This window comes from Nerophis lumbriciformis, linkage group LG02 (assembly GCF_033978685.3).
Source record: "Nerophis lumbriciformis linkage group LG02, RoL_Nlum_v2.1, whole genome shotgun sequence".
NCBI classification, from domain to species: Eukaryota; Metazoa; Chordata; class Actinopteri; order Syngnathiformes; family Syngnathidae; genus Nerophis; species Nerophis lumbriciformis.
Genome location: NC_084549.2, coordinates 7,600,001 through 7,612,500, shown reverse-complemented (window position 1 = coordinate 7,612,500; position 12,500 = coordinate 7,600,001). Strand labels below are relative to the sequence as shown.

General features: G+C 39.2%; 1 protein-coding gene across 2 annotated transcripts in view; it reads left to right on the top strand.

Moving 5' to 3' along the window:
- The window catches only part of LOC133580422 (protocadherin-15-like), an 888,230-nt gene that overhangs the window by 476,967 nt on the left and 398,763 nt on the right, over positions 1-12,500 (top strand). For both annotated transcript variants that reach the window (XM_061934831.1, XM_061934743.1), the window contains one exon: positions 3,173-3,307. In XM_061934831.1, the coding sequence (XP_061790815.1) occupies positions 3,173-3,307 (135 nt within the window). The remainder of the gene's footprint in view (positions 1-3,172; positions 3,308-12,500) is intronic.

Below are 12,500 nucleotides of genomic sequence, written 5' to 3'. Positions count from 1 at the left end.
TTTATCGCAATATTGCCAATTGTCTTGTTGTCCTTGTAAAACAGCAACATTTTTTGAGTGAAATTATGATAATAATTTTGCCAAGTAAAATTCCAATTATCATTATAATATTGCCGAAATTTTTAAGTTTTCTTATAAAATTGTGACTTCTGTTGAGTAAAATTGAAACTATTTTCATAAATTTGCCAAAGCTTTTCTTGTAAAATTGCGACTGTTATTGAGTAAAATTCCAACTTTTATCACAAATGCTCAGTTTTTCTTGTAAACTTTTGACTTGCGTTGAGTAACATTACGACTTTTACTATAATACTTCCAAAATTCTAAGCCAAAGTTGACAATTGTTTTGTTGACCTTGTAAAACTGTGACATTTTTTTAGTAAAATTTTGCCAAGTAAAATTCCGATATAATATTGGCAAATTTTTTTAAGTTTGCTTATACAATTGTGGCTTTTTGTCAAGTCTTTTCATAAAGTGGCCAACATTTTAAGCTTTTCTTGTAAAACGGTGACTGTAATTGAATAAAATTCCAACTTTTATCATAATATTGCATAAATGTTCAGTTTTTCTTGTAAACTTTTGACTTGCGTTGAGTAAAATTAAGTTTATTATAATACTGCGAAAATTCAAAGCCAACGTTGTTCTTGTAAAATTCCAACTCACTTTTCACAACAAGTGTTTTTATATTTGCATTGTATGTATATTTTATTGATGTTAGTTAATACAAATATTTATATATCTAGAAAGGGTGGTCCTAAAGAGGTAGGCATTTTTCGGGGGTCTCAAGAAGGTCACAAACACGAATGTGTGTATGTGTGTGTGTGTGTGTGTGTGTGTGTGTGTGTGTGTGTGTGTGTGTGTGTGTGTGTGTGTGTGTGTGTGTGTAAGAAATTGAAATGCGCCCCCTTTGACCAAAATTAATACAAAAAATAAAATAAATATGTATATAGACATACTGTAATAAATTGAAGTAAATAAAAAATAAATAAATAATTACTAAAAGCAGTCTTTTTCTCACAATGTGTTGACTTGTTTATTTTAAAATTGGGAACAATTTCTCATATTTATTTGCTTCTGTAATATTGCAATATTTTCTCGTAAAATATTACTTTTTTTTACGTAATTTGCTACTTTTTTATGCAAAACATTAACATTTGTCATAAAAAAAAGTCTGACTTTTATGGCAATATTGCCAATTTTTTTTGTCCTTGTAAAATAGTGACATTTTTTGAGTGGAATTATCAATCAATCAATCATCCATCCATCCATCCATCCATTTTCTACCGCTTATTCCCTTCGGGGTCGCGGGGGGCGCTGGAGCCTATCTCAATCAATGTTTATTTATATAGCCCTAAATCACGAGTGTCTCAAAGGGCTGCACAAGCCACGACGACACAAATTATGACTTTGGCCATCATTTTGCCAAGTAAAATTCAGATTATCATTATAATATTGCCGACATTTTTCAAGTTTTGTGACTTTTGTGGAGTAAAATTGCGACTCTTTTCATAAAGTTGCCAAAATGTTAAGCTTTTCTTGTAAAATTGCGACTGTTATTGAGTAAAATTCCAACTTTTATCATAATATTGCACAATTTTTCACAACAAGCTTTTTTATATTTGCATAGTATGTATATATTATTGATGTTAGTTAATACAAATATTTATATATCTAGAAAGGGTGGTCCTAAAGAGGTAGGCATCTTTCGGAGGTCTCAAGAAGGTCACAAATACAAGTGTGTGTGTGTGTGTGTGTGTGTGTGTGTGTGTGTGTGTGTGTGTGTGTGTGTGTGTGTGTGTGTGTGTGTGGGTGTGTGTGTGTGTGTGCGTGAGTCTGTGTGTGTGTGTAAGAAATGTTTTAAAAGGTTTCCCCCTCTGGTCAACATATGAAATAACAAGTGTGTGTACAAATTTGAAGTGCTCCCCCTCTGGTCAACATATGAAATAACAAGTGTGTGTAAGAAATTTAAATGCTCCCCTTTGGCCAAAATTAATACAAAAAATAAAATAAATATGTATATAGAGACATACTGTAATAAATTGAAGTAAATAAAAAATAAAAAATAATAATAATAATTACTCAAAACAGTCTTTTTCTCACAATGTGTTGACTTGTTTATTATAAATATGGGAACAATTTCTCATATTCTTTTTGCTTCTGTAATATTGCAACATTTTCTTGTAAAATATAACTTTTTTTTACGTAATTTATCACTTCTTAATGCAAAACAGTGACATTTGTCATAAAAAAGTCTGACTTTTATGGCAATATTGCCATTTTTTTTGTCCTTGTAAAATAGTGACATTATTTGAGTGGAATTATCAATCAATCAATCAATCAATGTTTATTTATATAGCCCTAAATCACGAGTCAAAGAGCTGCACAAGCCACGACGACACAAATTATGACTTTTGCCATCATTTGGCCAAGTAAAATTCAGATTATCATTATAATATTGCCGACATTTTTCAAGTTTTGTGACTTTTGTGGAGTAAAATTGCGACTCTTTTCATAAAGTTGCCAAAATGTTAAGCTTTTCTTGTAAAATTGCGACTGTTATTGAGTAAAATTCCAACTTTTATCATAATATTGCACAATTTTTCACAACAAGCTTTTTTTTATATTTGCATAGTATGTATATTTTATTGATGTTAGTTAATACAAATATTTATATATCTAGAAAGGGTGGTCCTAAAGAGGTAGGCATTTTTCAGAGGTCTCAAGAAGGTAACCAATACAAGTGTGTGTGTGTGTGTGTGTGTGTGTGTGTGCGCTTGTTGACTCTACAGTTCTAAAACTTTCATATCTTGCCAAAACAAACTCTTTCTTGGAGATGGGATCAATAATCCTTTCAGTCATGATGTTTACCAACGCAGAGAGGCAGACTTTAATCGAACCCCCACAATGGACTTTTATTTAAGACTGTGCAAGATGGAGACGCATCATCACAAAAGCTATTTTTTTTATGTTGTGCTTTTTCTGCTGGTCTTAGGGTATTTTGTTTTGTTTAAAACATTTTTTTTAATGGTAAAAGCACATTGATGTATTTGTCGTTCACGATAAAAAACATTGATTTCTGGATAAAACATCTTGTTTTATCCCCCCCCACCCTCAGAGGGGCGAGTCATGTCGCTATGGTGACTGGTTTCTTTTTTTTGTCCCGCCTCGCTGCAAGACTCAAGACCCCATGCTGAAGATAACCCAGGACGACTACCAGGCCATATTCAGCCTGACCGCCGCTGGGATAATCCGCTACCTGAGGCTGCTGCAACCCGTGGACCGCGAGAGGCAGATGACCTACACGTTCACGGTACCCGCTTCTTTCTAGCGTAGTACAATACATCACTGGTGACCTTTGACCCACTTCTCCTATTTGCTTTTGTTTGTCCAAGACGTGGGTCAGAGCAAACTTGTAGATGCAAAGCCGACACACAACACCACCTTTTATCAGTCCTCAAAAAGCGATGTGTGCTCTCTTGAATGTGCAGTCGTGGTCAAAAGTTTACGTACACTTGTAAAGAACATAATGCCATGGCTGTCTTGAGTTTCCAATAATTTCTACAACTCTTTTTTTTTTTGTGATAGACACACTTGTTGATCACAAAAAAAAATTCATGAAGCTCAATTTTTGTTTGATCTGACATCACATGGACAAATATAATATCTTCTAAAGGAAAGTTATGTGGTCAGATGAAACAAAAATTTAGCTGTTTGGCCACAATACCCAGCAAAAAAAAAAAAAAATATATATATATACATATACCGTATTTTCCGCACCATAAGGCGCCCTGGGTTATAAGCCGCGCCTTCAATGAACGGCATATTTCAAAACTTTGTCCACCTATAAGCCGCCCCGTGTTATAAGCCGCATCTAACTGCGCTAAAGGAATGTAAAAAAAACAGTCAGATAGGTCAGTCAAACTTTAATAATATATTAAAAACCAGCGTGATGTGGGCGCGCATGGAGTCGTATATCAACATGGACGGAGCTGCGTGAAAAAAGCCACCCGGCCTCTTCGCGTAAACTTACCTTAACCACTCGCTCATCTTTTCTTCATCCATCCCTTCGAGTTAGCTTTTATGATGACGCCGGCTGGAAAGGTCTCTTTTGGCAAGGTCTTCCTTTTGAATATCACCATGGGTGGAAGTTTCTGGCCATTAGCATGGCAAGCTAGAACCACAGTGAAGGATGACTTCTCATTCCCTGTGGTGCGAATATTCACCGTACGTGCTCCCGTTGTATCCACAGTGCGGTTCACAGGAATATCAAAAGTCAGTGGAACCTTGTCCATGTTGATAATGTTCTCTGGCCGGATCTTTTTTTCAGCTATCTTGTTTTTACAATATGCACGGAAAGTAGCCAGCTTTTCTTGAAAGTCTTTAGGCAGTTGCTGTGAAATAGTAATCCGTGTGCGGATGGAGAGATTGCGTCTTTTCATGAACCGGATCCCTGTCGCTTAGTAGGAGCCATTTCGTGGTCTTTACAGATGTAAACACACAAAGGAAATGAAACGTACGGTAATATCCGCGCGCTTTTTCTTCTTCTACGCGGGCGGGTGGTTGCTTACAGTAGAAGAAGAAGCGCTTCCTGTTCTATGGGGGCGGGTGCTTACCTTGGCGGTTGCTTGCGTAGAAGAAGAAGCACTTCCTCTTCTACGGGGAAAAAAGATGGCGGCTGTTTACCGTAGTTGCGAGACCGAAACTTTATGAAAATGAATCTTAATATTAATCCATATATAAAGCGCACCGGGTTATAAGGCGCACTGTCAGCTTTTGAGAAAATTTGTGGTTTTTAGGTGCGCCTTATAGTGCGGAAAATACGGTATATATATATATATATATATATATATATATATATATATATATATATATACATATATATATATATATATATATATATATATATATATATATATATATATATATATATATATATATATATATATATATATATATATATATATATATATATAGCATATATATATATATATATATATATATATATATATATATATATATATACCGTATTTTCCGCACTATAAGCCGCCTTCCGCCTGATTGTAGCTGAGATAGGCTCCAGCGCCCCCCGCGACCCCAAAAGGGAATAGCGGTAGAAAATAGATGGATGGATATATACATATATATATATATATACATATATATATATATATATATATATATATATATATATATATATATATATATATATATATATATATATATATATATATATATATATACATATATATATATATATATATATATATATAAATATGACTTGACTTTTTTAATTCATGCTTGCAGTATATATATATATATATATATATATATATATATATATATATATATATATATATATATATATATATAAAAAAAATAAAAAAATAAAAAAATATAAATATATTTAAAAAAATATTCATGCTTGCAGTGGAACCAGGGCCCCACTGAAAAAACAGCTGAACTTTACAATGAATATCAAACGAACAAAGATAAAAAAAAATAAAAGAACAGACAGTATTTTATATAAAACATTAAAAAAATAATTAAACATTTTCAGGGCAACAGCAGCATGGAAACTAGTAGCATTCTGGTATATGACTGTATTACTTATTTAATTAGATAGTGTCATTATACAGTTTAACTGCAGTATGCAGGGTAGAGTTTTTTAAGTCTATTTGTTTTGGCTTTGGACCTATATATATATATATATATATATATATATATATATATATATATATATATATATATATATATATATATATATGCATACATACATACATACCTACATATATATGTACTGTATGTATGTATGCATGCATATATATATATATGCATGTACTGTATGTATGTGTATATGCATGTATGTATATATATGTATATATGTATGTATGCATATATATATATATGTATATATATATGTATGTATGTATATACTGTATGTGCGTGTGTATATATATATATATATATATATATATATTTATTTATTTATGTGTACATGTATGTATATATGTATGTATGTATGTATATATACATATATATACATATATATATATATATATATATATATATATATATATATATATATATATATATATATATATATATATATATATATATATATATATATATATATATATATACACACATATATGTATGTATGTATGTATATATATTTATGTATGCACCTATTGCAACAAGGCGAGTCAAATATCCTTTATTTTTAACTTGTAAGGCGTTAATGCAAAACCGTGAGTCAAAAATGTTCTATATTACAGGAGTCTTCTGCTTTATTCGCAGATCCTCTGTACAACAAGAGCACCATGTTACTGTTAGAACAAGACTAGTCAAATATCCTTTATTCAACAGAAGTACTCTACTATTTGTAAAGAGTTCATGCAAAACCATGAGTCAAAGATCTTCTATACTACAGAAGTCCACTGCTGTTTATAAGGAACTAAAGAAAAGTCTTTATTCACATATCCTCTGTATAACAAGAGCGCCCTGTTACTTTTACAACAAGACGAGTCAAAGACCCTTCATTTAACAGGAGTACTATACTATTCGTGAGGTGTTCATGCAAAAACATGAGTCAAAGATCTTCTACATTACAGGAGTGCTCTTCTGTTTTTAAAGACCAAAAGAAACAAACCTTTATTCGGAGATTGTCTGTATAACAGGAGCACCTTGTTACGTTTAAGCACCTATTGCAACAAGGCGAGTCAAATATCCTTTATTTTTAACTTGTAAGGCGTTAATGCAAAACCGCGAGTCAAATATTTTCTATATTACAGGAGTCTTCTGCTTTATTCGCAGATCCTCTGTATAACAACAGCACCATGTTACTGTTGGAACAAGACTAGTCAAATATCCTTTATTCAACAGAAGTACTCTACTATTTGCAAAGAGTTCATGCAAAACCATGAGTCAAAGATCTTCTATACTACAGAAGTCCTCTGCTGTTTATAAGGACCTAAAGAAAAGTCTTTATTCACATATCCTCTGCATAACAAGAGCACTCTGTTACTTTTACAACAAGACGAGTCAAAGATCCTTCATTTACCAGGAGCACTCTACTATTCGTAAGGTGTTCATGCAAAACCATGAGTCAAAGATCTTCTATACAACATAAGTCCACTGCTGTTTATAAGGACCTAAAAAAAGTCTTTATTCACATATCCTCTGTATAACAACTGCACCCTGTTACTGTTACTACAAGACGAGTCAAAGATCATTTATTCAAACAGGAGTACTCTACTATGCATGCAAAACCATGAGTCAAAGATCTTCTATATTACAGGAGTTTTCTGCTGTTTTTAAGGACACACAACAACACACACATTATAATTTAGTCATAGGTATAACAGGAGCAGCCTGGTTATTTTTAGGGAATTACTATGCAGCAAAAACATGAGTCAAAGATCAATTATCTAACAGGAAGCACTGCTGTTTGTTCCGTAGAATATCCCATACGTCCAGTGTGTGCATTATGATGTACCGAGCAGAGATTTAAAGCACATTCTCATGTAAATGAGAGCTTGCTCCTAAAGACGCCCAGCTTGTATAATAAGTCACTTCATTGTTGTCATCACAGTACAACATTTGCAGGGAGAAAGCAATTCCCCCGCCACAGCCTTCCGCTTTTTAATATTGCTTCTACTTTCCGACTTTTTTATTTTGTATTTTGTCGCTCTCCTCATCAAATACTGAAGAAGTAGATAAAAAAAAAATATATATATAAAATTGTGTTTGCTCAGTTCCCAGATTGTCCTTCAGGTGAGCTTTATATAGGTTCAAATATAATGTCACTCCATCGTCGGTGCTTGTTAAAGTTAACACAAACTTTAGGAGCACATTTTGTCTGGGACAGGTTTAACCCGGTGTGAAACACAAATACGTGAGTGCTTGCTGTAAAGCTCACACAACAGATCATTTCATTGCACGTGCGAAGAAAAAAAGAATGGCTCGAAACACTAGAAAACAGGTAACAATCCTGCAGGCACGAGACATTGATACGACGTTGATTATACTTACATTAGAGATGCGCGGATAGGCAATTATTTCATCCGCAACCGCATCAAAAAGTCGTCAACCATCCGCAATCCACCCGATCTAACATTTGATCAGAACCGCATCCGCCCGCCATCCGCCCGCACCCGCCCGTTGTTATATATCTAATATAGACGATGCAAGGCATTAGTGAGGTTATAAAGCTTTTGCCTGTTAAAGAAAGGAGACTGATCCAATGCAGCACATACATTCGCGTGCCACGCTGTCACGACCCAGACGCACACCAATGCGCAATCATATGGGAGCCGCGCTGAGCGCACCTCCAAGCGCGTCTCGCTACCGGCGATGGCCGGGTATATGGGCCCAACGCTCCAGCGCCATCCATTTTCAGGGCTAGTTGATTCGGCAGGTGGGTTGTTACACACTCCTTAGTGGGTTCCGACGTCAATGGCCACCGTCCTAGCTGCTGTCTATATCAACCAGGGTGAGCCCCACCCCTTTCGTGAGCGCACTGCGCGCGGAGTGACCCCTGTTACGCGCCCCCGGCAACAGGGGTGGCGGGCAGGTAAGCTGCGCGGGCGGAGCGCGCGGAGTGACCCCTGTTACGAGCCCCCGGCCACGGGGGTGGCGGGCAGGTAAGCTGCTTACCTGCTGCGCGTGACGCCGGCCGCGGCGAAGGCGGACGAGGCGGGGTGTCGGTGCGGTGGGCGCGGTGGTGACCCTGGACGTGCGTCGGGCCCTTCTCGCGGATCGCCTCAGCTACGGCTCCCGGTGGGGCCCTCTCGGGGGAAGGGGCCTCGGTCCCGGACCCCGGCGAGGCGTCGGGGGCCTTCTCCGCTCCATAAAAGTGTCCATCTCTTTTTTTTTTTTTTCTTCTGTTGTGGCATATGCTGCAGGTGCCTGCTCGTTTTTCGTATGTGGGTAACAACATTTAACTATGTATATATATTTCCGAATTGGTTTAACTGCCACCCGCCTGAATCTATTTAAAATCAAATTTTTTTTTATTTCAAACGCCCGACCCGAACCGACCCGACCCGCGGATAAAATCTAATTTTTTAAAATTTCATCCGCCCGATCCGCGGATAATCCGCGGACTCCGTGGTTGTGCCCGCAAACCGCGCATCTCTAACTTACATGTCCTTTAAAGGCCTACCTATATCTTATTTAAACGGGGCTAGCAGGTCCATTCTGTGTCATACTTGATCATTTCGCGATATTGCCATATTTTTGCTGAAAGGATTTAGTAGAGAACATCGATGATAAAGTTCGCTGATAAATAAGCCTTGCCTGTACCGGAAGTAGCAGACGAGTAGCGTGACGTCACAGGTTGTGGAGCTCCTCACATCCGCACATTGTTTACAATCTTGGCCACCAGCAGCGGGAGCGATTCGGACCGAGAAAGCGACGATTTCCCCATTAATTTGAGCGAGGATTAAAGATTTGTGGATGAGGAAAGTGAGAGTGAAGGACCAGAGCGATTCAGATAGGGAAGATGCTGTGAGAGGCGGGTGGGACCTGATATTCAGCTAAAACAGTAAATAAACACAAGACATATATATACTCCATTAGCCACAACACAACCAGGCTTATATTTAATATGCCACAAATTAATCCCGCATAACAAACACCTCCCCCCTCCCGTCCATATAACCCGCCAATACAACTCAAACACCTGCACAACACACTCAATCCCACAGCCCAACGTACTGTTCACCTCCCCAAAGTTCATACAGCACATACATTTCCCCAAAGTCCCCAAAGTTACTACGTGACATGCACATAGCAAGCGATCAAATGTTTGGAAGCGTACTCACGGTACCGTGTCTGCGTATCCAACTCAAAGTCCTCCTGGTAAGAGTCTCTGTTGTCCCAGTTCTCCACAGGCCAATGGTAAAGATTGACTGTCATCTTTCGGGAATGTAAACAATGAAACACCGGCCGTGTTTGTGTTGCTGCAGTCGGCCGCAATACACCGCTTCCCACCTACAGCTTTCTTCTTTGCTGTCTCCATTGTTCATTGAACAAATTGCCAAAAGATTCACCAACACAGATGTCCAGAATACTGTGGAATTTTGCGATGGAAACAGACGACTTAATAGCTGGCCACCATGCTGTCCCAAAATGTCCTCTACAATCCGCGACGTCACTCGCTGACGTCATCATACCGAGACGTTTTCAGCAGGATATTTCGAGCAAAATTTAAAATTGCACTTCAGTATTGGCATGTGTTGCAATGTTAAGATTTCATCATTGATATATAAACTATCAGACTGCGTGGTCGGTAGTAGTGGGTTTCAGTAGGCCTTTAAATCTGACTTTGAAACAACGTTGGGAAATAGTTGTATTTGTAGATTGAGACAACGTTGTTGGTTGGGAAATGACAAAATTTCAAAAGTCAAATCAAGGTCAGAGCCTAAAATTTTATAAATGTTATCAATAGGCGTGTTTTGTCAACGTTGTGTTTGTGTTGTAGAATATTGGTTGGAAAATAACCAAATTACACTGATGCCGGATAGTCGAACCTCGGATTCAGGAGGAACAGTGTGGTTTTCGTCCTGGTCGTGGAACTGTGGACCAGCTCTATACTCTCGGCAGGGTCCTTGAGGGTGCATGGGAGTTTGCCCAACCAGTCTACATGTGCTTTGTGGACTTGGAGAAGGCATTCGACCGTGTCCCTTGGGAAGTCCTGTGGAGAGTGCTCAGAGAGTATGGGGTATCGGACTGTCTGATTGTGGCGGTCCGCTCCCTGTATGATCAGTGTCAGAGCTTGGTCCGCATTGCCGGCAGTAAGTCGGACACGTTTCCGGTGAGGGTTGGACTCCGCCAAGGCTGCCCTTTGTCACCCATTCTGTTCATAACTTTTATGGACAGAATTTCTAGGCGCAGTCAAGGCGTTGAGGGGATCTGGTTTGGTGGCTGCAGGATTAGGTCTCTGCTTTTTGCAGATGATGTGGTCCTGATGGCTTCATCTGGCCAGGATCTTCAGCTCTCGCTGGATCGGTTCGCAGCCGAGTGTGAAGCGACTGGGATGAGAATCAGCACCTCCAAGTCCGAGTCCATGGTTCTCGCCCGGAAAAGGGTGGAGTGCCATCTCCGGGTTGGGGAGGAGATCTTGCCCCAAGTGGAGGAGTTCAAGTACCTCGGAGTCTTGTTCACGAGTGAGGGAAGAGTGGATCGTGAGATCGACAGGCGGATCGGTGCGGCGTCTTCAGTAATGCGGACGCTGTATCGATCCGTTGTGGTGAAGAAGGAGCTGAGCCGGAAGGCAAAGCTCTCAATTTACCGGTCGATCTACGTTCCCATCCTCACCTATGGTCATGAGCTTTGGGTTATGACCGAAAAGACAAGATCACGGGTACAAGCGGCCAAAATGAGTTTCCTCCGCCGGGTGGCGGGGCTCTCCCTTAGAGATAGGGTGAGAAGCTCTGTCATCCGGTGGGAGCTCAAAGTAAAGCCGCTGCTCCTCCACATGGAGAGGAGCCAGATGAGGTGGTTCGGGCATCTGGTCAGGATGCCACCCGAGCGCCTCCCTAGGGAGGTGTTTAGGGCACGTCCGACCGGTAGGAGGCCACGGGGAAGACCCAGGACACGTTGGGAAGACTATGTCTCCCGGCTGGCCTGGGAACGCCTCGGGATCCCCCGAGAGGAGCTGGACGAAGTGGCTGGGGAGAGGAAAGTCTGGGCTTCCCTGCTTAGGCTGCTGCCCCCGCGACCCGACCTCGGATAAGCGTAAGAAGATGGATGGATGGATGGAAATTGATGTCACAACCTGAAATTGAATTAGTGAAGTGAAGTGAATTATATTTATACAGCCCTTTTCTCTAGTGACTCAAAGCGCTTTTACATAGTGAAACCCACTATCTAAGTTACATTTAAAGCAGTGTGGGTGGCACTGGGAGCTGGTGGGTAAAGTGTCTTGCCCAAGGACACAACGGCAGTGACTAGGATGGCGGAAGCGGGGAATCTAACCGGGAACCCTCAAGTTTCTGGCACAGCCGCTCTACCAACCGAGCTATACCACCCCGTGAGCACGACAGGGGAGGAACACAGAGAGCGAGGAAGCACATTGATTGATTGAAACTTTCATTAGTAGATTGCACAGTACAGTACATATTCCGTACAATTGACCACTAAATGGTAACACCCAAATAAGTTTTTCAACTTGTTTAAGTCGGGGTCCACTTAAATTGATTCATGATACATATATATACTAACATCATAATACAGTCATCACACTAGATAATCATCAGAGTATATACATTGACTTATTTACATTATTTACAATCCGGGGTGTGGGATATGGAGGGCGGTGGGGGGTTTGGTTGGTATCACTACTTCACATAGGCACGGAAAGCTGAATCTTACTGTACGGAACATGTAGCTACGTTCTGGCCCGCAACGCAGGTTAGCTCTGGCTTAAGAAGCCCAGGGAGCTCATCAGCGACAGGCGTGTTGAGTGCTGAATGATTGCAGATTGATTGCAGCTGCCTGCT